The sequence below is a fragment of the Haematobia irritans genome, chromosome 3 (genome assembly GCF_050003625.1).
Source record: "Haematobia irritans isolate KBUSLIRL chromosome 3, ASM5000362v1, whole genome shotgun sequence".
NCBI lineage: Eukaryota > Metazoa > Arthropoda > Insecta > Diptera > Muscidae > Haematobia > Haematobia irritans.
In genome coordinates this window covers 28,280,843-28,308,789 of record NC_134399.1, presented here as the reverse complement: position 1 = coordinate 28,308,789, position 27,947 = coordinate 28,280,843, and the positions used below count along the sequence as shown (strand labels likewise).

The window sequence follows — 27,947 nt, the reverse complement described above, 5'->3', positions numbered from 1 at the left end:
CGAATGTATGTAAGTATGTGCTAATATCACAACTCATCACACAATCAAACATTTAGGCATTCATTTGGTTTTTGTTGTTGTCTCAGCATCACTTTCTCTGTTTACGAGTATTTATATGAGTGTGTAGGGAGAATTTTCTCTGAATATTTCCATCACTTTACTTTTCAATTTTTAGTCTATTGACGAATTCCGAACGGTACGGATTACTTACGACAATAAATAACGCAGGATAAAAGAAATTAAAAAGTAACTGAATTTTTATAAAAATAAAACTCTACAAAGTGAATAATATTGACAAATTTTGTACCCAGAAAATATATATTTAATATTGCGAAAATAGTAAGATTTTAAATCTATGGAATTTTATTTTTTTTTATTAAAAAAATAATTCATATTTTGTGTATTCGTGTTTTTTATTACAAAAAATGTAATAGCACTTGTTGGGTTCCCACAAAAAACAAAGGAGTAAGAGTTGGACAATGTGATTTGAATGTTTGTGTGTATGTGAGTCACACAACACATTCCTATTAGTTTATTCTCGTTCTCTTGGTATTTCATTGTACTCTCAGAAATATCTCGCTCACAGTCTTCTACCTTTCAACATACAGTATATTTCAATGTGTGTATATGCGTATATCCTGTTATAACAGACATTCGTACATATAAGCACACATAAGCCTTAAATGCCATTCAATTAAACATTGAAGTGATTATAATGGGATTATGAGAATGGAGGAACCAAAGTTTCCAGTAATGCCACCAGCAACAATAGTGGAATTTTAATAAAGACATTTCAACGGCAATCAATGTCCTTCCCAATATTCTATAGTACATGTCCATATATTGTTGATGTCCCAGCGTCTCTGGAGTTTACAATGAGAGTCAAAATAAATTGAAGCCATCTATCGCAAATGGCAAGAAACTTTTAACAAATTATATTGCATATGTACGTAAATAGATAAAGTGAACTATTTTTATATACAGGGTAGCTGAAGTGAAGTGTTACTATTTGCACAATTGTATATCTAGCAAACTACACCCAAAATAAGGTGAATTGGAACATGAAAGAAAATTTTTAAAATGTTTTATTAACATATTTTACTAAGAGCAACATGATACAAATAAGTAAATACTTTTTGTGAAACTGAAAAAATATTAATAATAATACATTTAATTTAATTGTTTAAAAAATTTACTATTTGCACAATTGTATATCTAGCAAACTGCACCCAAAATAAGGTGAATTGGAACATGAAAGAAAATTTTTAAAATGTTTTATTAACATATTTTACTAAGAGCAACATGATACAAATAAGTAAATACTTTTTGTGAAACTGAAAAAAAATATTAATAATAATACATTTAATTTAGTTGTTTAAAAAATTTACTATTTGCACAATTGTATATCTAGCAAACTACACCCAAAATAAGGTGAATTGGAACATGAAAGAAAATTTTTAAAATGTTTTATTAACATATTTTACTAAGAGCAACATGATACAAATAAGTAAATACTTTTTGTGAAACTGAAAAAAAAATATTAATAATAATACATTTAATTTAGTTGTTTAAAAAATTTTGAAGAAAACAAAAAAAACAAAAATAAATCGTTAACATGTCTTTAGTGCTTTCCTACACGCTCACAAAAAATCGCTTCTGTAACATATACTCCCAAACATATTTTGCTTCAAGCATATACATTTTTGGCTATTGCCCAAACATTTATATGTTTGATCTCTTCCAATATATAATATGTTTGAAAGCATATTGGTCTAAACAATATATGTTTGGGTAGTCAATTTCCAAACATTTTGTATTTTTGCATCCAAATTCAATTTAGGTTTTCGACCTGAATGCTCAAAATTTTGTTTCTGCCCAATTGTATATTCCCCCACATCATTCTCACTTCCACGAGATTTTTTAGTTCTTAGCACCTTTTTCTGTAATACAAACATTGTAGAAGAAATTATTCAATTGTATGATTTTTATACCCTCCATCATAAGATGGGGGGTAACACATCGAAATATTGCTCTAAGACCCCATAAAGTATATATATTCTGGGTCGTGGTGAAATTCTGAGTCGATCTAAGCATGTCCGTCCGTCCGTCCGTCTGTTGAAATCACGCTAACTTCCGAACGAAACAAGCTATCGACTTGAAACTTGGCACAAGTAGTTGTTATCAATGTAGGTCGGATGGTATTGAAAATGGGCCATATCGGTCCACGTATAGCCCCCATATAAAGGGACCCTCAGATTTGGCTTGTGGAGCCTCTAACGGAAGCATATTTCATCCGATCCGGCTGAAATTTGGTATATGGTGTTTGTATATGGTCTCTAACAACCATGCAAAATTTGGTCCACATCGGTCCATAATTATATATAGCCCCCATATAAACCGATCCCCAGATTTGGCTTGAGGAGCCTAAAAGAGAAGCAAATTTCATCCGATCCGCCTGAAATTTGGTTCATGGTGTTGGTATATGGTCTCTAACAATCATGCAAAATTTGGTCCACATCGGTCCATAATTATATATAGCCCCCATATAAACCGACCCCCAGATTTGGCTTGCGGAGCCTCAAAGAGAAGCAAATTTCATCCGATCCATCTGAAATTTGGTACATGATGTTGGTATATGGTCTCTAACAACCATGAAAAAATTGGTCCACATCGGTCCATAATTATATATAGACCCCATATAAACAGATCCCCAGATTTGGCTTGCAAAGTCTCCAAGAGAAGCAAATTTCATCCAATCCGGTTGTAATTTGGAACATGGTGTTAGTATATGATCTTTAACAACCGTGCCAGAATTGGTCCATATCGGTCCATAATTATATATAGCCCCCATATAAAACGTTCTCCAGATTTGACCTCCGGAGCCTCTTGGAGGAGCAAAATTCATCCGATCCGGTTCAAAGTAGGAACGTGGTGTTAGTATATGGTCGCTAACAAACATTTCGGTTCATAATCATGGTTGCCACTAGAGCCAAAAATAATCTACCAAATTTTATTTCTATAGAAAATTTTGTTAAAATTTTTTTTCTATAGAACATTTTGTCAAAATTTTATTTCTAGAGAAAATTTTTTTAAAATTTATTCGGTTCATAATAAAGTTTTCATCATAGTCAAAATTTTATTTCTATAGAAAATTTTGTCAAAATTTTATTTCTATAGAAAATTTTGTCAAAGTGTTATTTCTATAGAAAATTTTGTTCAAATTTTATTCGGTTCATAATCATGGTTGCCACTCGAGCCAAAAATAATCTACCAAGATTTTAATTCTATAGAAAATTTTGTCAAAAGTTTATTTCTATAGAAAATTTTGTTAAAATTTTATTTCTGTAGAAATTTTTGTAAAAATTTGTATTTCTATAGAAAATTTTGTGAAAATTTTATTTCTATAGAAAATTTTGTTAAAATTTTATTTCTGTAGAAAATTTTGTCAAAATTTTATGTCTACTTTGTCAAACTGAATTATATACGTATTGGATCGATCTTTTTGATTTAATATATACCACGTATGGACTTACATACAATTTAGAAGATGGTGTTAGGAGGTTTTGAGATACCTTGCCATCGGCAAGCGTTACCGCAACTTAAGTAATTCGATTGTGGATGGCAGTGTTTAGAAGAAGTTTCTACGCAATCCATGATGGAGGGTACATAAGCTTCGGCCTGGCCGAACTTACGGCCGTATATACTTGTTTTATTTTAATTTTACCTTTTGCCGGACGGGGATTCGAACAGCGGACCACACAATTTGTAAGGATCAAAGAAGTAGCTGATCAATTGCCCAAGGAAAAATAAAATGTTAATTTTGTAATAACAAGCAACAACCACCAACTTAATTCAATATCGCTCCCTGTTAAATAGCGCTCCAAGCTACTAAACACATATATGTTTATAGGCTATTTCTAAATTAATATATGTTTGCATCCAAGTATATTATATTTAAAAACATTTTATGTCCCAAACATAATATGTTCTAACATATTAACATATATGTCCCAAACATGTAATGCTAGTTTATGAACATTATATGCTTGCACTCAAAAATATTGTGTTTAAAAATTTGTGTTCCAAACATATAATGTTTATAGCCAAACATATGAAAAACAGTATTTTTCATCCGTGTAGAATATTGGTTCTCTCTTGTTAATTTGCCCAATTCTAAAAGGTAATTGGGAAATTATTTGAATTCAGTATTTAATCAGAAATTATGACAACGAATGCCATAATCCGTATATGGCCTTGAGGCTTGGATTCGTAAAGAGAATAAATAAATAAAATAAAATAAAACAACGAAAATTTTCTCATATTTGTTAAAATTTAACCAAACCAATTATCGAAATTTTCGTTAACTTTTTCTGAGTGTACATAATATGGTTTTTACACCGAATTATATTTCTTAAAGGCTACACAGAAAAAACGTAAACAGTTTTGTAAGAAAAATGAAATACTTCGTGCGAAAATTGAACTAAATTGTACTTCATTTTTCGAGGTTTCAACAATGTCCGAGCAAAATTTTGAGGTCTTGTGTGTGCATAGGAAGTTCTTTTATTTCAATATTTTTTTATAACTCGGTTTTTTCATATTTTTAATAGGTAATTTGAACTTTGTTTGTTTGCTTAAAAACTCGAGTACAAAAAATGGTACAAATTATTCAAATTTTATCGAAAAAGCTGCTGAATTCTTTCCGGAAAATTTTCGAATTTTTGGAAATATATGAGGTCACACGTTTCAGACGAGCGTTAGAAAAAAAAATCATAAAAAAATATTTATTTTGGTAAAATATCATAAAATTTAATTCACACCCAAAATTCTTAATTCTCACCACACCTTAAGATGTTAACCACACAGTAATTCATTCTTACTATTTTTGGAAATTGTAAGAAAATTTTCCTCAACTTTAGTTCACTATGAACGGTAATTGATCTTTATACCCACCTTTAGTTCATTAACTTTTTTAGACATACTTGGGATAAGAGCCCAATGGACTTTGGGCTGTGGAAAATTTAAAAAAAAGTAATACTATTTAACTACTATCAAATATTTTTTTGCAATAAAAATATATTAAATTGAGCCTTAGTTTAATTATATTTGTTTTAAAGCTGCCCATCTGCCATTAATTTTAGTACGGCATTATGCAGTTCTGTGATACATACCGTTGCTGTTGCATCGGAACAGTACATAGAAAAAAAGTCTGTTGTAAAACTGATGCTAAAATTAACTTATATTTATTGCAAATATTTTATTTTGTTTTAGTTTATTTTTAAAATTTTGTAAAAAATATTCCGATTTTTTCTTTATTCCAAGTATGTCTCAAAAATTTTATGTATGTTATTTATGCAGTAAAAAATGAAATATAAATAAGTTCAATTCGAACTAAAACAAAAGAAGTTTTTCGTACACTTCTCAAAAATAGTAAGAATGAATTACAGCATGTTTAAAATGAGACTGATTTTGCGCCTAAGATTTTTTCTTTATTTTTTGTTCGTTTTTTCTTTTCGAGAAATATGCATTTCGTAAATGTTAATTAAAATCCAAAAAAAGTCGGAAAATTTTTGTTAATTTAATGAATCTCAAAATTTGGAATACATTTTAGTTCAATTTTCGCAGATAATTCATTTTTCCTATAATAACATATATTTTACTTTTTTTCTGTGTATATCAGTAGATGCAACATAATATTAAGGGTCTGTTTCGGTTTTTCTATTTTTCTTTTGAGACATACTTGGGATAAGAAAAAGTACATTGGGCTGTGGAAAATTTCGAAAAAAAATAATAAAATTTAACTCCAATCAAATAATTTTTGGAAATAAAAATATGTTAAAATTAGTGTTAGTTTAACAACATTTGTGTTGCAGTTGCCGATCCGCCATTATTTTTATTAAAAGATAATTTTTACAAAATAATCGATATTCATCACAGATTTTTGTGGCTAATATTGTTAAAGTGAAAAAATTAACTTATGTTTCGTAATTATAATAAGGCTCGAAAAGCCATATTGTAAGTAATCTACTTTCGATAAAAAATTAAAAATTTCCTACTTGTTGTTGTTGTTTTTTTTTTGGTTTTTTTTTTTTTTTTTTTTTTTTTGTCACTTTGGTAAGATCGCACTCATCAGGAATAATTTTAACTCCAATAATTCCATTTTTTGCATTCGTTTTCGTTTGGTATTTGTCTGTCAATTCTCCCCATGTTTATGTGGAGTTCATAGCTGGATTTACAATCGCATACACAAACATATACTCTATTTTGACGTTCTCCGTGTGTTCGTATTTGTACATGGTAGTCATATACAAAATATTTGAATGGTAGTAAATGGGGTATTGGTAGTGAAATTACATATGATTTCTCATCGCCACAATGGCGACAGGTGGTTGCTGGCTCGCTCTCCAGTTATTCCAAATATTTTCAAAGCCAAGTAGGGGTATGGATGTAATATATTCTGTTCCTAATTCTTGCAGGTATGAATTAAAAGATTTTAATTTGAAGGGTTCCGAGCTAAAGATGCGGCGTAGTAAAAACTAGACATTTTAGAAAATTAGTCCTAATTTAAACCAATGTAGTTTACATGTAAAATTGGCATAGAAATCTCGTATACCAAAATTTCCTTAAGTGTATAGCTAACCAGTAAATTATATTTGTACACACTGAAAAGACAGTTAACCTACCAGGAAATAAATTATAGCAAATTTTGTTTAATTTAGAAAGTTTTAACTAAACTGTATTACAAGCATCGATATCATAAAAATAAGTAAATATTTTTCGACATATTCAAGAAAATTTATTAAACATAAATATTTTTTTCACTTGGTAAAGAAAATTTTGTTTAGCAAATCTCTATACTTCATTTGTGTATAATATTTACCCTTGTTTTAACCCTTAAATGCACACTGTATCTTTTAAGATACAACCAGAAAAAAATCTTACGTCTTAAAACACAGATGTTCTTTTTTTACCATGGCCACATTTCGTTTACATCCATATCTTGAAAATTTGGCAACAAAACTTCATTGTGAAATTATAATTAAAAGAAAGTTGTTTGCTTCAAAAACTTTTTTTATTAAATTTAGGATTTTCATTCAACCGTCGAACTGAACGGACGTGTTTTCTAATAGCGGAGTATTTCATCGTAATAAGTACTTATTACGAATTTCACGTGTGGTGGAAATAATAAACCACCATGCAGCGAAATTCAAAGTCATCCACTGGGTTGCTAACTTCAGGGCCCAGTGGACGGGTAACGACTGAAGTTATAAATTTGGGCAGCGACCAAGAGTCAGGCCCAATTAGTCGACCTGTAGACGGGTCGACTGGCGGTGACACTTTGGCAAGTCGAACCTTTTCTAAGGTGACGACATCAAAAGGAGGCAATCCCTCTCGAAAGAGATTCAAGGAACGAAGAAATGCTTTGTTTATCCTAAAGAAATTAGGATCAGTCGACCCAAGCACGTTGTCGGCTAAGCAAAGCGATTCCTTAAAATGGGCTCAAGGAATTCTTGAAGCTGGAAAAAGGGAACGATCACCGGATGAGCTGCCATCCTCTAAACGGGATCAAAGATCGTTTGCCTCAGTTGCAAAAGACAGCCTTGTGATGGCTATTATTAATAAAGGAGCATTGGACGGTATGATTCCAAGGCAAAAATGGGGGGAAATTGAGAACGCGATGTCTGGTGTCTACTCAGAGGTGCGAAAAAAGTTTCCCGGACCAAGTCCTCGAGCTCCGGAGGATTGGGACACTTACAAGATGAATCTGAGAGCATATAAACGAGAACTGAGAAGGTCTCAACAAAACTCTTGGGATGATTACTGTAGCAGTATTGAGAATACGTCAGAGGCTTCCAGACTACGGAAGGTACTAGCATCCACTAACACCGCTCCAGGTTTCATTAAAACATCGGAGGGAAATTGGACAACGTCCAGTGAGGAGACGTTGGAGGTACTTTTGGACACACACTTCCCTGAAAATCAGACGGTTGAACCATGTTCTGGCGGTGTAACAGAGGCTCGGAGATCACTTCCTATCGAGGAAAATGTGTCGGAATCTAGAATAAAATGGGCTTTAAATAGCTTTGGACCATTCAAATCCCCCGGACCTGATGGAATTACTCCGGCGGAATTACAGGCAGTGGCTGAAAGAATTATCCCCTGGTTGACGGTGATATATAAACGATGTGTAAACTTCCATATATTCCAGAAAAGTGGAGGGAAACAAAAGTCGTCTTCATACCTAAAGCAGGAAAAGCCTCTCACTCGAGTGCGAAGGATTTCCGACCAATCAGCTTATCCTCATTCCTACTTAAGACCCTGGAGAGGATGATAGACATGTATCTTAGAACTAGCGTGGATTCAAGTTTGCTCTCGAAACGACAGCATGCATACTCGAAGGGCAGGTCTACTGAGACCGCATTGCATGAACTGGTCAGCTTTATTGAAAGCTCACTATCTGTCAAAGAATACACAATCGTGGCGTTTCTAGACATCGAAGGGGCGTTCAATAATGACCATCCGAGCTCGATATTAAATGGACTGACAACTCTGAATGTTGATCCCGGTATACTTAGGCTGTTAGACGAACTTCTAATAAAGAGACGTATTTCAGCCACACTAGGGAAAGCAAACATACAAAGGTATGTGAACAGAGGCACTCCCCAAGGAGGAGTTCTATCACCTCTTCTTTGGAATGGTGCTATAAACAACCTTCTGGTTTCCCTAGAAAAAGATAGGATAAAAGTGGTGGCATACGCAGATGATGTGGCGCTAGCAGTCAGGGGAAAATTCCCATCCACAATCAGAGATATTATACAGAGAGCTCTCCGGATGACTGAGAAATGGGCGAAAGATAATGGTCTTGGTGTAAATCCAGCAAAGACAGAACTAGTCATGTACTGCAAAGATAGCAAAGCTCCCACGGTTAGGCCCATTTCCTTAGGGGATACTGAAATTCCCTTTGGTGAGTGTGCAAAATACCTTGGCGTTATTTTGGACAGGAAGCTGAATTTTAGGCTTAATATTGAAGAGAGGGCGAGAAAAGCCACGGTAGCTTTGTACTCGTGCAAAAAGGCAATAGGGAAAAAGTGGGGACTAAGACCAAAAATTGTGCATTGGCTATACACGGCAGTGGTTAGACCTATAATGCTATATGGTGTTGTAGTCTGGTGGCCGGCACTTCAGAAACCGACTTGTTTAGATAAAGTTCAGCGTATGGCGAGCTTATGTATCTCAGGAGCATTTAGTAAGACAGGAACAGACTCCCTTAATGTCATGCTACATCTATTGCCTTTAGACATTTTGGCCAAACAGTCAGCTGCAACAACGGCTGTGCGGTTGCACGAGCTATCGCTGTGGTCGGAAAAAATGTACGGTCATAGTTTGGTCCTCAAAGTAATGCCAGATGTGCCTAACGTAGTGGATTACACCCTGGTAAAACCACTTTTCGACAAAAAGTTTGAAACTCTAATTCCCAACAGTGAGGCGTGGTGTACACAGACCCCGGGGAATAAAAGATATATAGATTTCTATACTGATGGCTCCAAATTGAATGGACAAGTGGGGTTCGGAGTATATTCTAAAGATCTGGAAATTCGAATAGCGAAAAGATTACCTAATCACTGTAGTGTTTTTCAGGCTGAAATATTGGCAATAAGAGAGGTGGTGAATTGGCTGAGAAGTAATGTTCCAACAAATATTGGCATTAATATATACTCAGACAGTCAACCTGCAATAAAATCCTTGGACTCTGTGTTCCTTAACTCAAAAACGGCCATAGACTGCCGCAAATCTCTCAACGAGATGGCTGAGCAGTACAATATTCACCTAATATGGGTGCCTGGTCATAGGAACATACCGGGGAACTGTGAAGCAGATGTGTTAGCAAGGCTAGGAACTACCTTACATATTCCAGGGGAACTAGAATCTGTTGGTATGCCTCTGGCCACCTGCAAGCTCTTACTGCGTGAGAAGGCTGTTATGATGGCCAATATTCGATGGGAAAATTGCAAGGGTTGTAACGACACCAAGCAAATATGGCCCCATTTAAACTTAAACCGCACACTAGATATGCTAGTGTTCTCAAGGCGTCAGATAGCACTCCTAATATCTGCTATAACGGGTCGCTGCCTGATAGGCGAATTTGCAAAAACTATAGGTGCGAAGTATAATGACTATTGTATAAGCTGTCATGATGTGGAGGAAAAGGAATCAATTAAACACCTCTTGTGTGAGTGTCCTGCTTTTTGTGTAAGACGTAAGCGAATTTTAGGAGCATATAGCTATAGATTACTGGCTGACCTGGAAAATGTTAACTTGAGTAGTTTGTTAATGTTTTTGGAGCAATCTGGTTGGTTCCACAAAAGTAAATAATAGAGAAGGTTCAGTGGTTAAGACTAGAAGTGCCCATATGTAATAGGTACTTTTAGTTAAACGTGGTATCACAATGGACTGAATAGTCTAAGTGAGCCTGAAATTTAATCGGGCTGCCACTTTAACCTAACCTAACCTAACCTAGGACACAAATTATGAAAATTTGTTAAAATCGCATGACTTTGAATTAAGGCACATTTTCCTTAAAGAAAAGAAACTAACTGAATTTGAATTTTTAAATTTAAGATAAAAACGCTTCAAATATAGGCTAAGACTTATTTTGAGGATTTTGTATAAAGTTAAAGTTGTTTTGGAATTAAGAAATCATTTTTTACTTTGAAAAATGGTTTCTTAATTATGTTATAATTGGAATTTTTTGTACGTGAATAGCTTTATTAATATGTATATCGAAAGAAAATGAAAATTCCATAAATGAGGCCTGTGTCAGAATTTAAATTTTATTGATCCTTGATTTAAAGCTGGGTAGCTTTAAATCCCTAAAAAATGTCTTTATTTTAAAGAAGTGGCATCTTTGGCTCGGAATCAATACCAAAATCCTTAACCCTTAAATGTGCACTGTATCTTTGAAGATACAACCAGAAAAAAATCTTACGTCTTAAAATTTTGACCGAATTCTATGAAATCAAGTTTGTTGTATTTAATACATTATAGTGCTATTTCTAAAACTATGTTTTTCTGTATTTTTGTAATTTGTATTTCTGAGTAATTTGTAGTCAAAATTAAAAATCAAATTTTGACCAAAAATTCAAAAAAAAAACTACAAATGGGAAGTTAAATAATATTTACCAGAGATGAAAGTAATGTTGGTAAAAAACTGTGTACACTGAAAAAAATATTTACGTGATATTAAAGATTACGCAACCTAAATTTTAGGATGCGAAATTAACAAAATATTAAGGACAAATTTCTTTAAAACAATGGAATTTTAATTAAAATAAAGTTTAGAATATTTACTTCAAAACTTTTTTCATTAAATTTAGGACACAAATTTTGTATATTTGCGTCCCTCCGTTAAAGTCGCATGTCTTTGAACTAAGGCTAAATTTCTTTAAAGTAAAGAAACACATTTTTGATTAGAAGAAATTATCCTTAAATGAACTGAAATATTGAATCTTTAGATTTAAGATTAAAACGCTTCAAATATAGGCTAAGACTTATTTTGAGGATTTAGCGTCTTTGGTTTAAAGATTTTTTGGAATTAAGAAAACATTTTTTACTTTGAAGTATCCGTTATAATTTGGATTTTTTAACTGACATTTGTTTGTACGTGAGTACCTTTATTAATAAACCGAGAAAAGAGAATGAAAATTTGATAAATGAGATCTGTATCCTAATTCAAATTTTATTGGTCCTAGATTTAAAGCCAGATAGGTCGCTAAAAAATTTCTTTATTTTAAAGAAGCCGCATCTTTGGCTCGGAATCAATACCAAAATCCTTAAAGGAAGGTCAAAATCTTTATATCCAAGTAAACTTTTTTTTTGAGTGTAGATTTATTGGGATGCATTGGTAATTCTTGATAGGCGTGTGGATTATCTTTGTTCCAAATAAGGCAAATTTGCTGTTGACATATCCATTCAACCAAAAATGCGCCTCATCACTTAAGGAAATTTTGCGGTAAAAAAGCGTATCTTCGTGCTCTATAAACATTTTTAATTGAACACTCTTTTTGAAAATAAATTTCCACGAGTTGGGAGCATTGTTCTGGAGTTAAGCTATTCATAATGATTTGCAAAACAATACTGAGTACACGCAAAGAAAAAAAAAAACGTTTGGAAAACGTGTACCGAAAACGTTTTTCTTTTGTTAGAGTTTTTTGAATTGCTTCGAAAATTTTAAACTTTTATCACCAAAAAAATCGGTTCTTACAAAATTTTTATTTTTTCAATAAAAAAAGTTATTTTTGAAAAAACAACACAGTCCATATCGTTTATATCAAATACAGTTCTTTTCTGACTTTAATAAGACACATTTTACAGTTCAAAAATTAATATACTACAATGTAATGTTGAAAATTTTTTCGGAATCTTCCGAAAAAAAAAACAAACAAAAAACTTTGGTCGAAGCAGGGATCGAACCCACGACCCTTGGCATGCAAGTCGGACGTAGCAACCACTGCTCCACGGTGCCAAACTAAGTGTTTGTTTCAGTTAAATAAACTTTATTTATTCGGTTCGTGGGCGCCGCAAGCTATGCTATATAAATATAACTTATATGGATATTTATCTATTGATGACCATAACAGGTACATAGCTCAGTGGTTAGTGTGTTGGCTTACAAAGCGCATGGCCCGCGGTTCGATTCTCCGTCCAGGCGAAAGGTAAAAAAAAATTTATAAAATCGTATAATTTCTTCTACATTGTTGGTATTACAGGAAAAGGTGTTAAGAACTAAAAAACCTCGTGGATGTGAGAAAGATGTGAGGGAAAATGCAATTAGCAAGAAAACAATGTTTTCATACCCTCCATCATAGGATGGGGGTATATTAACTTTGTCATTCCGTTTGTAACACATCGAAATATTGCTCTAAGACCCCATAAAGTATATATATTCTGGGTCGTGGTGAAATTCTGAGTCGATCTAAGCATGTCCGTCCGTCCATCCGTCCGTCTGTTGAAATCACGCTAACTTCCGAACGAAACAAGCTATCGACTTGAAACTTGGCACAAGTAGTCGTTATCAATGTAGGTCGGATGGTATTGAAAATGGGCCATATCGGTCCACTTTTACGTATAGCCCCCATATAAAGGGACCCTCAGATTTGGCTTGTGGAGCCTCTAACAGAAGCATATTTCATCCGATCCGGCTGAAATTTGGTATATGGTGTTGGTATATGCTCTCTAACAACCATGCATAAAATGGTCCATATCGGTCCATAATTATATATAGCCCCCATATAAACCGATCTCCAGATTTGGCTTGCGGAGCCTAAAAGAGAAGCAAATTTCATCCGATCCGGCTGAAATTTGGTACATGATGTTGGTATATGGTCTCTAACAACCATGCAAAAATTTGTCCATATCGGTCCTTAATTATATAAAGCCCCCATATAAACCGATCCCCAGATTTGGCTTGTGGAGCCTCTAAGAGAAGCATATTTCATCCGATCCGGCTGAAATTTGGTACATGGTGTTGGTATATGGTCTCTAACAATCATGCAAAAATTGGTCCACATCGGTCCATAATTATATATAGCCCCCATATAAACCGATCCCCAGATTTGGCTTGCGAAGCCTCAAAGAGGAGCAAATTGGATCCGATCCGGCTGAAATTTGGTACATGATATTGGTATATGGTCTCTAACAACCGTGCAAAAATTGGTCCACATCGGTCCTTAATTATATATGGCGCCCATATAAACCGATCCCCAGATTTGGCTTGCGAAGTCTCCAAGGGAAGCAAATTTCATCCGATCCGCCTGAAGTTTGGTACATGATATTGGTATATGGTCTCTAACAACCATGGAAAAATTGGTCCACATCGGTTCATAATTATATATAGCCCCCATATAAACCGATCCCCAGATTTGGCTTGCGAAGTCTCCAAGGGAAGCAAATTTCATCCAATCCGGTTATAATTTGGAACATGGTGTTAGTATATGATCTTTAACAACCGTGCCAGAATTGGTCCATATCGGTCCATAATTATATATAGCCCCCATATAAAACATTCTCCAGATTTGACCTCCGGAGCCTCTTGGAGGAGCACAATTCATCCAATCCGGTTCAAATTAGGCACGTGGTGTTAGTATATGGTCGCTAACAACCATACCAAAATTGGTCCAATCACACAAAAATTGGTCCATATCGGTTCATTTCTATAGAAAATTTTGTTAAAATTTTATTTCTGATTTCTGTAGAAAATTTTGTCAAAATTTTATGTCTACTTTGTCAAACTGAATTATATACGTATTGGATCGATCTTTTTGATTTAATATATACCACGTATGGACTTACATACAATTTAGAAGATGGTGTTAGGAAGTTTTAAGATACCTTGCCATCGGCTAGCGTTACCGCAACTTAAGTAATTCGATTGTGGATGGCAGTGTTTAGATGAAGTTTCTACGCAATCCATGATGGAGTGTACATAAGCTTCGGCCTGGCCGAACTTACGGCCGTATATACTTGTTTTTTTTTTGAGTTTGTCTTTATGAAATTGTTTTTACATCCTGGAAAAGAATAAACGTTTATCACAGAAAGTATAAACTTTTTTCCAAATACACTTCCTTACAGCGAAAAGCAAATGAGAAACGAACTTTGTTTGTCTAAAATTTCGTTTGGGAAGAAAGAATTATTTATTTGCGTGTAGAGACGTCACTTTAAACTGTCAAAACAGCTGTCAGACAACAGTCCTGGGAAGACAAACATTTCGACCGCAGACTATGGTCATTTCAACAAGACTCATCGCATCATCGCCCGCAGGACGCGTCATCCAAGTATGGTTTGAAAAGGAAGTTCCTCGTTTAATTTTACATCAAAATGGCCACCAAAATTTCCCTTGCACTGAAAATTTCTGGGCCATTTTGAAGATTAAGGGCTTCGCCGGGAATGGACCAAAATGACGGCCATTTGAAGGACGCATAGATTAGGAGATATGAGCAAAAGTAGTTTTTCGTGTATGTATTTCGAATTTTTCAGGAATCCGATTGAATTTTGAATTTTCTAGGGTTGATCACGAATTAAGGACATTTTCGCTCTAGGACGCAAAAGAAATTTATCATATAAAAATTTCGAAATTTTCTGGATTTGGGTGGAATTTTGGATTTTTTAGGGTGATGACGAATTAAGCTACTTTTCGCTCTAGGACGCATAGTTAAGGGAGTCAAAGAAGTTTTTCATATAAAAAATTATAATTTTTCGGGATTTGGGTAGAATTTTGGATTTTCTAGGGGTGGGTTAAAGGCTTCGGCGGGAATGGACCAAAATTACGGCCATTTGAAGGACGCATAGATTAGGAGATATGAGCAAAAGTAGTTTTTCGTATAATTATTTCGAATTTTTCAGGAATCCGATTGAATTTTGAATTTTCTAGGGTTGATCACGAATTAAGGCCTTTTCGCTCTAGGACGCAAAAGACATTTATCATATAAAAAATTCGAAATTTTCATGATTTGGGCGGAATTTTGGTTTTTTTAGGGTGATTACGAATTAAGGGTGCCAAAGAAGTTTTTCATGTAAAAAATTCGATTTTTTCGGAATTTGGGTAGAATTTTGGATTTTCTAGGGGTGAACCCGAAATAAGCTCATTTTCGCTCCAGAAAGGCATAATTAGGAGCTTGAGTAAAAGATATGCCAATAAAATACAATATTTTCTGTATGTACAAAACAAATTTTTTTTTTGCTATTAAAACTTGTTCTAGTTTTTACCACATTTTCATTTTTCGATCAAAATTAATTTACGCCATGTAGTAAAAATTATCTTTTCACTTTACCGACTGCATCAATTACCATATACAGAGGGAATAGCAACAATAGGCTGGACCAAGGGACTGTGAATAACAGGGAATGTGAGTGTGTGTGTCTGTCTCTTAAAACAATTAACGTCAGTAATGTATCGCTGGTCCAACGCATACAGGCATTCCATTCTGCCCAACCGCATCACCCAATTCGGTACTATTTATTGCAAATTATTTAAGAATTATTGCCATGATACTAAAAGCAATTAATAATAGTTGGCGTTTAAAATGGAAAGGCTCGGAAAAATTGCCTAATAAATTAGCCAATTAATAATTTCAAGAAAGAAGAACACTGATGCTGAAATTTATGATTCACTTAATAATTCTGAGAAGTTTTTGGAAATTGTCCAAGACAATGCATTTTATACAAAAAATAAAATACGTTTTCCCAGAAAAAAACATTGCTTGAGGTGCAAGTATACTCAAAAACAAGTAATAAAAGAGCTATGGTCAGACCAAGCTGACTATGAAATTTCTTTGAAACAAATATTTTGTGGGAAAAGTTGTCACTGTAAGGCAAGAAAACTTTTGTGAAGAAAAATGTAGAAATGTTTGGAACAAGTTAAAGTTTTTGCTCTAAAAGAAACAATAAAGTAATTTAGGGGCTGTTCCAAATGGAATCCTAGATTGAGAGTAAGAGCTCTTGTAATTGATTAAGCGAGTTGTACCGTAAACCTGTGAATTCCTCTGGAACTGTAGATCATATAGAGTTCAATATTTTATCTCATAAATATGATAGAATATCGATATAGAATATTGCACCACGGGAGCCACCGTGGTGCAATGGTTAGTATGCCCGCCTTGCATACACATGGTCGTGGGTTCGATTCCTGCTACGACCGAACACCAAAAATTTTTTCGGCGGTGGATTATCCCACCTCAGTAATGCTGGTGACATTTCTGAGGGTTTCAAAGCTTCTCTAAGTGGTGTCACTGGAATGTGGAACGCTGTTCGGACTCGCCTATAAAAAGGAGGTCCCTTGCCATTGAGCTTAACATGGAATCGGGCAGCACTCAGTGATAAGAGAGAAGTTCACCACTGTGGTATCACAATGGACTGAATAGTCTAAGTGAGCCTGATACATCGGGCTGCCACATAACCTAACCTAACCTATTGAAAATGAAAAAAGACAGGTTAAAACCCTACACGGACGAAAAATACTGTTTTTCATATGTTTAAGTATAAACATTATATTTTTGGAACTCAAATTTTTAAACACAATATTTTTGAGTGCAAACATATAATGTTCATAAACTAGCATAATATGTTTGGGACATATATGTTAATATGTTAGAACATATTATGTTTGGGACATAAAATGTTTGTAAATATAATATGCTTGGATGCAAACATATATTAATTTAGAAATAACCCATAAACATATATGTGTTTACAAAGAGAGACAAAGTGTATGCTGGAAGTAAAATAATGAAAGTAACCAATTGGCGCATTACAAATATATATATACACAAAGAAAATTTCATTAAATATAGGAAAAATACTATGTGTGAATATAAACAAGTATAAATTTACATATTATGAGTAAACATATATATGTTGTGATATAAGACTTCGCCAAAAATTGTATATGCTTAAGTAAAATATTAAAATGAGCATTCGGAGAGATAATTCATTCGGAACCAAGATAAAATATATTTGAAACAAAGAGCATGAGTTTTGTTTATCATTTTCGCATTACGGACACATTTTTTTTGTTTCATCAAAACAAATCGGAACGTAGGACGAGTAAGTCAAAATATTCAAACAAAGGTAATTAAAGGGATCTTCATAAAAACTAACGAAAGGGCACTATACACTGAACAAAAAGCATGTCCGGTTCCAAAGATTGTGTCTCCACTTTTTTTATACAATTTTAGTATTGATTCCGAACCAAAGAAGCGGAGAATACAAGTAAGGATGCTTTTAAGACACAATTCTCTTTTAAATGGGGTTTTGTGTACTTGACTCTACGAAGCACATTTTAATTTTTCGCTTTTTCAGCTTTTTTTTAAAATGAACATATCCTTTTCTTTAAAATGAACATATCCTATTTTTTAATGATTTTTGCCTTGTAGTCAATATGCAAAAATGCAACAAATTTAAAGACAGTTTCATTAATTTTAAAGAATTTTTCTGAATTATTAAAGTCAAGAATTTGTTCTTTCATGTTATGATACCCATTTTTAAGTCAAATCACTTAATTATAACGACAACACGACTTCATTGAAAGTATCGACCTTTGAACATGGAAAAAAACTTTATATTAGAGAAATGAGTCTTCTAAGCGAAGCAAAAGTTGTATTCTTATTTTAAGGACATGAACTCTTTGGCCTCACGACAATATTTTTTCAGTGCACTCTTTTTAGAGTTGTGAAAGTAAAATGAAAACAGGTGAAACAGTGAAAAATTAAACAGTAAGATCTATAAAAACAAAGATTAGTTCCTCTTTATTAATGAGTAGTCCAAGAGGAGTTGACGGATTTTTTCGAAAATAAAAGCGGGCATTGAGTTCGAGTTTTGCCGCTAAAATTATTTCTCATTTTAGCGGCAAAACCAGAATAACATTACAACTTTTTCCGGTAAATTGTATTATAACATGGTGGGGAAAGATCAAAAGCAACAATTGAATAAGTTTATTTTCTTTAAGTCTTTTATAAAACACACTTTACAATTTCGTAGTAAAAATTTAATATAGTACTATGTACTGCTGCCTTTTCGGGAACTTCCGAACGTATCTGGAATATATGTTAAAAATATATTTAAAAAAATAAATAAAAAAATGGTGTTGGTCGAAGCAGGAATCGAACCCAGGACCCCTGTCACGCAAGGCGGACGACCAACCACTGCTCCACGCTGCCAACAAATCGGATAAAAACTGCGGTTTCTAGAAGCCCAAGGAGTTAAATCTGGAGATCGGTCTATGTGGAGGCTATACAAAACATGGGTCGACAAACACCATATTCGGCTGACCTATTTGTGGTCAGCCGGATTCCAGAAGTCCTAGAAATAAAGTCGAGAGTTAGGTCTATATGGGGGCTATACAAAAAAACATGGACCAATAATCACCACCTCTTAATGTTCCTCAAATACCTCTAGAATTCGACTTTCAGACGAATTGGGTGAAAACTACGAATCTAGAAGCCCAAGAAGTAAAATCGGGAGATCAGTCTATATAGGGGCTATACCAAAACATGGACCGATGCGGACCATTTTCGACACACTTCTCTATGGTTCTAAGATACGTCTATATTTCTAATTTCCGGCAAATTGGACAAAAACTACGGATTTTAGAAGTCCAAGAGATAAAGTCGGGAGCGCGGTCTATATGGGGGCTTTACCAAAATATGGACCAATATGCACCATTTGCGACACACCTATTTGTGATCTTAAAATACATATAGATTTTCAATTTCAAGCAAATCGGCTAGAAAGTATAGTCTCTAGACACCCAAGAAGTAAAATCGAGAGATCGGTCTATATGGGGGTTATACGAAAAAATGGACCGATACACCTCAATTTCGGCACACATATTTGGGGTCCCAAAATACCTCTAGATTTCCAATTTCAGGTAAATCGGGTAATAAGTACAGTTTATAGAAGCCCAAGAATAAAAATCGGGAGATCGGTCTATATGGCGACTATACCAAAACATGGACCCATACGGACCATTTTCGATACAACTCTTTATGGTCCTAAAATACCTATAGATTTCCAATTTCAGACAAATCGGATAGAAAATACAGTTTCTAGACGCCCAAAAGGCAAAATCGGGAGATCGGTCTACATGGGGGCTATACCAAACCATGGAACGATACGGACCATTTTCGACACACCTCTTTATAATCCCAAAATACCTCTAGATTTCCAATTTCAGGCAAACCGGGAGAGCGGTCTATATGGTGGCTATACCAAACCATGGACCAATTCGGACCATTTTCGACACACCTTTTTATGGTCCTCAAGTACCTCTAGATTTTCAATTTCAGGCAAATTGGATAAAAACTATGTTTTTATAAGCCCCAAGACCCCAAATCGGGAAATCGGTTTATACACACAAAAATTTTTTTTTTATGATTTCAATCACGAAAATCGCGGATTCAATCATTTTTTTAATTGAAATGTCTTCAATCACGAAAATGATAGCATCAATCACCCATTTTGATTGAAAACCAACACGATTTTCAATTAAAAATTTAATTGACTTTTGTCACGGAATCAATTAATTGTGTGATTGAATAAATTAAAAACGTGATTGATTTTTAACATAAAATTCAATCACAGTTTTAATTGAATCAATTAAAATTTTAATTAATTTCGCGACAAAAATCAATCAACTATTTGATTCATTCAATTAAATAATTAATTGAAATTGGCTATAAACTTCAATCAAAAAAATTATATATTGCGACCCCAAAATCGTATTTAATTTTATTTGAAATAAAAGAAAATATGTGTTTCTTATAAAACATATTTAATATTGTATTATTTTTTGAATTATGCAATAGACAAATAAATTTGGTTCATGTCATTTGTGGTTTGTTCTAACATAACTTACAAATACAATTACATAAATTATATAAATCATTATCTTCCTTATAATAATAACCATGTTAGCATGGTCCTTCTAATATGTAGATGCGCCTAGATTTCCAATAAATCAGCAGCCTGTAAGCTAAATTAGTTTTTCTGAAAGTAAACAGAATAATTCGAATTTAATTTTGTTCAATTAAAAGTTAATTTTGTTAAACATTACCTGCATAGAATATCAAGTTCAATTCTTAGTTCCAGGTTGCATATTTATAATCTTCTTTGCAGTTGTAGTCTTTTAGCATAAAAAGATGTATTAAGGAGCTCGGTAATTTAATTTTAGTAGCAATTCCTTTCCAAAATTTCCGCACATTGAAATCGTCTATTAAAATTTGAACCAATCGTAGACAAAAATAATGGGAAAGCAATGTAATATTTGGAATTATATTGATGAAAAAATACAATTTAATGCCAACGCCACTTCGCAACTTCAAGGTGAATCTTCCAACAAACCCATACCGCTCTTGGTTTTAAGAAAACTAGTAGTGAAAAAAAATATAATTTAAAAGATCAATACGGTACCCACTTTTTTGTTGCAAACATATTCTTACATATTTGATAAAATGATGGAGTTGATTGGTCAATTTCACGAAATAAAATTGGTTACTAAAAGAAATGAATAAAAAATATATTATTTTAGTCCGTTTAATGTAAACAGGCTTCAATGGAAAACGGTATTCACATTTCACAATTTCTTACCTTCAATAAACGTAGATTGTTTTCCATTTTTACAATACCACAAAACACAAACACAGGTAATTTCAAATGCGTTCTCTCATATATTTTTTCAAACCTTTAGCACGTGGCCATTTGTTGTTGCACACTTTATTTATTTCAACCCTTTGCTATGATTTGTTGTTGCGTTCAAAATATTTATGTACACATTTTCAATGCAGCAGACAGAATGTCGCCAATCATGTTTTTCAATTTACGCGAAAAACAAAAACCCAACCGTTCGTTACAAGTTACTTCTACAGACTGATCTCTCCATCGTACATTGTTGAATAAATACCCATTCTCTTGTTCTCTTTTCGCTCTTTCCATTGCTCAAAATTATTCAATTTCAATCACAAAGGTGATTGGATCAATCACATGTGTAATTGGAAACGGAAAAAATTTCAATCACGTTTGTAATTGAAAATTATTTCCGAATTGATTAACAAATTGATTGAATCAATTAATATTTTAATTGGAAACGTTACAAATATCAATCATTTTTTTAATTGGGTTTTATTCGGATTTGATTAAATAATTAATTGAATCAATTAACATATTAATTGAATCCGTTTCCAAATTCAATTAAGTGTTTAATTAAAAAAATGTTGGTGATAATTTTTTGTGTGTATGGGGACTATATCAAAACTTGGAGCGATATAGCCCATCTTCGAACTTGACTTGCCTGCAATCAAAAACCGAATCTGTGCCAAATTTCAGGACGATAGCGCCATTATTGAAGACTGTAGCGTGATTACAACAGACAGACAGACAGACATGCTTATATCGTCTTAGAATTTCTCCTTGGTCAAGAATAAACTTTATATAGTCGAAAATCGATATTTCGATGTGTTACACACGGAATGACAAACTTATTATACCCCCATCAACATTCTATGGTGGTGGGTATAATTGAGTTTTGCAATCAACATCCACTATTTTCCTGATTGAAGACATTTCAATTAAAAAATTAATTTGGTCAATTAATTTCGTGATTAAATCACAAATGTTTTTCAAACACAGGTTTTTATCGAAGAGCATCCATTACCGCGACATGCTCATTTCTCGAGCAGGTTTTATACCATTGCGGCGGAGATTTCGATCACATCTGGCTTTTAGTTTTCGGATCATTTCTGGTGTTGTTACCATTTTTTACGCGATGCACAATTGCCAGTTTATCGGTAATGAGTAATGGTACGAGAAACAAACTAGATTTATTCACATTTATGTTAAATGCTGGAGGGCTCTAACTATGGCCACTTTTAGTTATCACACATGAATTCCATCACGAATATTTATTTATTGCTGAATGCAATAGATCAAAATGCATTTGAAGGCAAAAAATTTGTTTACACAACAAATAAGTTTTTAAGTCCTTAATAGCCCTCTTTAACAAAAAAAACTAAAATTTTGACAAATATTTCCATAAAAAAAAAAAAAAAAAAAAAAAACAACAAAAACAATGATTAAAGAACAAAACCAATAATAACAAAACAAAACGAATGAAAGAAGAGGCACGCTCAAAATAAATAAATAAACTGCACTCAAATCGATGATTTGACGGTGGCGAAGGAAAAGAGAGATGTTTGTACGAATTTATTTCGGCATAAGCCGGCTATCATGTAAAACCTTTTTTCGGAAGGTTCAAGTGTGGTTCATTGTTGGGTTTAATGAACTGCCTGAATTTATTCTGATAATTGGTTGATAGTTTTGCTGCAAGTAGAGGATGCTGATGAGGAATGTGGTAATTCCGAAACGTGCGTCCATCCAACCATCTTGCAGTCTATAGATTTGACAAACATTCTTTTCCTCTGTTGGTTAAGCTACACTTGTAGTTTAGTCAATGCATGGTTTTAAGCTGAAATCAAAAAAACAACAAAATAAAAAATTTATTAAAATTTCTATAAAAATAAAATTTTGACAAAATTTTCATTTCATTTCAGAAACTACATACTCTCTTACTTATTCTTCGAAATTGTTTACCATAATGGAGTATAAGCTTATAACCGAGGATCGCTACGACGATGTCATACGGCATTTAAAAGAAAACTTCTTTGCCGATGAACCCTTAAATAAAGCGGCTGGTTTATGTCAACGAGGCTTAGGCAATCGTGATTTGGAACATCATAGCTTGGAGACTTTGGAGGACAATTTAAGTTTAATGGCTGTAACTGATAACAATGAGGTAATATTATTGAGTTTAATTTCCATTATTATCTCCCTCGCAAAATTTTATTTATGCAATAGAAACTTTCACAAGAGCTGCGTATCGGACTGGCTTATAGCAGTGAAATTTTTGCTTTCATATGCCCTTAAGAGATACATAGTCACTTTAGCTAAACGATGTTACCTGTTTTTTTCAGTTTCTCCTATAAGAAACATAAACAAAACAGTCTTATCGGCAAGCAAAAAAGGGGTGCATTATGGGCATGCGAACGATACTTCCATTGGAGGTATTTATGAAGGCTTAGAACAGCGAAAATTATTGACCTTAAGAAATACATAGTCACTTTTGCTAGCGAAATTTTCGTTAAGTTTTTTCTAATTTTTAGCAATTTTTCCGACATTTTTGGATTTTTAATTGCTATTTGCGAAATTCATCTTTCTCGAAAAGAAAAAATGAACTAAAAATAAAGAAAAAAAACTTAAGCGGCAGATCATTTCCATTCCCACCACGCTGTAGTTCATTCTTACTATTTTTGAGAACTGTACGAAAAACTTCTTCTGTTTTAGTTAGGTTAGGTTGTAGAGGATGACTTCAATTTTGTGTTGAATTGATGCCCACTTAGACCAGTATAAGTCCATTGTGATTCTTCAATGTGATTTTTCCATCTTCTTCTTTCCGATGCGGTCCGCTTTGTCCCAGAACTTCCACCTGCTCGTTTTCTTTGAAAGACATTTCAAAACAACCAGTCGGAGGCCCTGATGGATGCAAGTATGTTCCTCAAGCTACACTCAGGCAGATCAGTGAGAGCCTGAAAGAAAAAGGAGTCCAGTATCTTTTTTCTTCTAAAGGATAAAGCTGGACACTGGCACAGGAATTGGTACAAGTCCTCTGTAACTTCCGGGTCCATGCACCATCTACAGATATAATCGTCTTTAAGTCCTATCCTTACCATATTCTTCTGTTTTAGTTAGAATTGAACTAATTTGTATGCCATTGAAATTTTACTGCATTTAGTTCATACATTATTTGAGACATTCATGGAATAAAGAAAAAATCGTTCATCTGGGGAAAATTTCTTACAAAATTTTAAAAATAAACTAAAACAAAATAAAATTTTTGCAATAAATATTAGTTCATTTTAGCATCAGTTTTACAACAGACTTTTTTCTGTGTGCATTTTTTCCCAACAGGAATTCTCGCAAGAATCCACTATGCGGCGTAAACATTAATCCCGGTTAAATTTCCTCTAGCGGTAATGACGTTTCCGTTTTGATTTATGGCAGTCAAATTTTTGACCTCATAGGCCCGGTATGCAAATTTAGCAAAATTTATTCTGCCCACAAGAAATGCATTTTTGCATTAGGCATTAGGAATTTACGCATGCGCTGTATACCGGGGTTTTGCATTAAAACAAAATTTTCGCTAAGAAAGGCATTGTTACTTTTGTTAACGAAAATTCCGTAATTGAAGGTAATTTTCGTTCGCATAACATATATAGCAATGCCTTTCTTATGGGTAGCGGAAATTTCGTTAGAGTTGCATACACGGTTGCCACAGTTGGTAGAATTCTACCAAGAATGCTATATTTTCCACTGCTTGGTAGAATTCTTCAGTTTTGGTGCAAAGTATTCCTCATCGACAAATTTCTATAAAAAAACATTTTTTTTGAAAAAATTTTCTATAAAAATAAAATGTTGACAAAATTTTCTACAAAAATAAAATTTTTGGCAAATATTTCTATGAAAATAAAATTATGATTAAATTTTCTATAAAAATAAAATTTTGACAAAATTTTCTATAATAATAAAATTTTGACAAAATTTTCTACAAAAACAAATTTTAACAAATTTAACAAATTTTTCTATAAAAATAAAATTTTGACAAAATTTTCTATAGAAATAAAATTTGACAAAATTTTCTATAAAAATAAAATTTTGACAAAATTTTCTATAGTGATAAAATGTTGACAAATATTTCTATAAAAATAAAATTTTGACAAAATTTTCTACAGAAATAAAATGTTCACAAATTTTTCTATAAAAATAAAATTTTGACAAAATTTTCTATAAAAATAAAATGTTGACAAAATTTTCTATAAAAATAAAATTTTAACAAAATTTTCTATAAAAATAAAATTTTGACAAAATTTTCTATAAATATAAAATTTTGACAAAATTTTCTATAAAAATAAAATTTTCTATAAAATAAAATGTTGACAAAATTTTTTACAGAAATAAAATTTTGACTGAAAAAAAAATTATAGAAATAAAATTGTGACAAAATAAGATTTTTTGTTTGTTAGTTTTTGGTAAAATTTGCTCCAAATTTTGTTTGATTATTTTTGGCTCAAGTGGCAGCATACCGGCCTTTAGTACAAATTTTCTGTGAAAAACGAATATCAGCATGTATCACCGTGAATAAGATTCCGAACACAGGACTGTTAATTTATTTGTGCGAAATAATGTGCATGCGTTTTTTTTTTCTAGCGAAAATTTGAATCGCATTAATAGTGTTCGAAAAAGTTCAAAACCAAGATTTCGCAATTATTCCGTAATTATTATATGGAGCAAAACAGTTTTGCGTATGATTAGTTTATCTTAGTATTGGGCTTAAAATCCAGTATATAGCTAGAGAACTTTTTGCTGCCCATAGGAAATGCACAAATGTCAAATGAAATTTTCATTCTATTTTATCCGTAAGCTCGGTATACATATCTAGTGAAAATTTCTGATACGTACCGACAAATAAGAAATGCATTGCTATATTTTCTACCGGAAATTTCATCAATCGTTTTTTCCCCATTGTTTAATTGACAAAAAAATTTAAAAAAATCCGTTAAAATTGCTTTCCAGAATTAAAGCCGATATTCACCGCTAACGAATTTTTCGCTACCAATAAGAAATAGGTGGATGTTTTTCCTACGGAAAATTCCGTGAGACGCTGTTATCGATTGTTTACATTTTTCCAAAAAAAAAAATCATGGACAATTTGCATTAGTGACTTACAAGATACATGGACGGTTTGCGAAAGTTCCTGTTGCATGCGAATAAGGCAATTTTTCCATGTGATTTGAACAGTCGATAGCATCGTCCTAACGAAAATTTCGTTAGCAAACAAATTTGTTCTCTCTTCCCATAAGAAATTATATTTCGAAGGGAACCAAAAATGAAAAGAATCGATAATAACATCTCACGAAATATTCGCCATTATATATTTTCATATGTACGAGTAGCTATAGGAAGAACACGTAAACACTGTTTTATCGACAGCGTTTATTTGAATTCAGATCGAAAATTATCAACAATTTCTCAAATAGATTTTTGTTTATGAACAGAGCGCATTTATTTTTATTCTATTTCAGATTGCTGGTGTCATTCTTAATGGAATATTGCGTCCAGGTGATATTGAGGCTTCACAAAAAAAATTGGAATTAAATGATGATGAGAAATTCAAAAAAATTTTCCGGCTCTTGTACACAATAAATTTAAAAGAGGATATGTTCCAAAGATTCGATGTGGATAAAATATTTGATGTGCGCATATTATCCGTGGATGGCCGATTTAGAGGTCAAGGTATAGCCAAACATTTGGCAAGTCACAGTGAGGACATTGCAAGAGAATATGGATTTAAGGTGAAAATATATTAATATTGTAAAATTAATTTGACAGAATACATTATTTTTATATTTTTAGCTTATGAAAACCGATGCCACGGGTATTTTCTCGCAAAAGATTTTTAAATCCCATGGCTTTGAAGTAGCCTTGGAGCAATACTATAATAAATATGTGGATGAACTCAGTCGACCCATTTTAAATGTGGAATCTCCACACATCAAACTACAATTACTCTACAAAGTATTGGACTAAGTACAGCAACGGCAAGAACAAAAACATACAACTTGACTTTTTTATAAATGTCCCCTTTTATGAAGAAGACGAATCCTCAATGCTAAAGTTACTACGTATTTTTTACATCACACCAAAGAAATAAAAGACCAAATATCGCAAAAAAGAACCCTTTTGTTCAGTCATCCAAAATGTGCGTTCTTTTTTTCTAATTTAAGACAATAAAATAATAATATACCCATTATATATTTAATACAAATACAAAAGTATTTATATATTTATGAAGTGTATAAGCATATATTTATATATAAAAAACAAATAATGAAAGTATACTGATAATGTATATTCAAATCTAACCCGTAAACAGGAATGTTTAAGAAATTGAATGTGAGTTAATATTTATTTTGTATGTATGTTTGTAATGTGTTTTAGAAAAAAAAATCGTAAACAAATAATAAAAAACAAATATAATATAACCTAATTGGTGAGAGTTTTCCATTGTTTGATTTTTTTTATTGCCCCTGATATTAACCGCCACAGTTTTCTAGGAGTAACATCAACATTTTTCTTATATTTGTATATTGAAAATTTTTAATTTAAATAAAAAATATTTGAAAATTTAGGTTGAAAATTCTATATATATAATATTCAATAAATTTCGACCCAAATAATAATAGAAAAATACAAAATAATATGTTACATTAATTATTATTAAATCACAAGAAAATTATTTCATCTAATGATTGGCACTAAAGGTGAGTATTAAGTTCAAGTTTAGCCGCTAA

The 27,947-nt window shown here is 32.8% G+C and overlaps 1 protein-coding gene and 1 long non-coding RNA gene across 3 annotated transcripts; one reads left to right on the top strand and one right to left on the bottom strand.

The window, feature by feature from the left end:
- Positions 1–183: 183 nt before the first annotated feature.
- AANATL7 (Arylalkylamine N-acetyltransferase-like 7) lies at positions 184–27,643 on the top strand. 2 transcript variants are annotated; one of them, XM_075299842.1, is made up of 4 exons: positions 184–246; positions 23,094–23,335; positions 26,679–26,948; positions 27,010–27,643. In XM_075299842.1, exons 2-4 carry the CDS (start codon positions 23,138–23,140, stop codon positions 27,181–27,183), a joined length of 642 nt encoding a protein of 213 aa, XP_075155957.1. In that variant the 5' UTR covers positions 184–246; positions 23,094–23,137; the 3' UTR covers positions 27,184–27,643. The 2 variants fall into 2 exon arrangements, with proteins under 2 accessions (XP_075155957.1, XP_075155956.1); XM_075299841.1 differs by having other exon boundaries at positions 196–339.
- On the bottom strand, positions 20,717–21,399 carry LOC142228372 (uncharacterized). The gene is made up of 3 exons (XR_012720147.1): positions 21,136–21,399; positions 20,988–21,042; positions 20,717–20,915 (listed from the first exon to the last, which is right to left on the bottom strand). It is a non-coding gene; the product is annotated as an uncharacterized LOC142228372 (long non-coding RNA).
- Positions 27,644–27,947: the final 304 nt, after the last annotated feature.

Coding starts and splice junctions, on each gene's coding strand:
- AANATL7 (XM_075299842.1), top strand. CDS start 23,138: ATGGAGTATAAGCTTATAACCGAGGATCGCTACGACGATGTCATACGG. Junction 23,336..26,678: donor CTGTAACTGATAACAATGAG/GTAATATTATTG, acceptor ATTCTATTTCAG/ATTGCTGGTGTCATTCTTAA. Junction 26,949..27,009: donor CAAGAGAATATGGATTTAAG/GTGAAAATATAT, acceptor TTATATTTTTAG/CTTATGAAAACCGATGCCAC.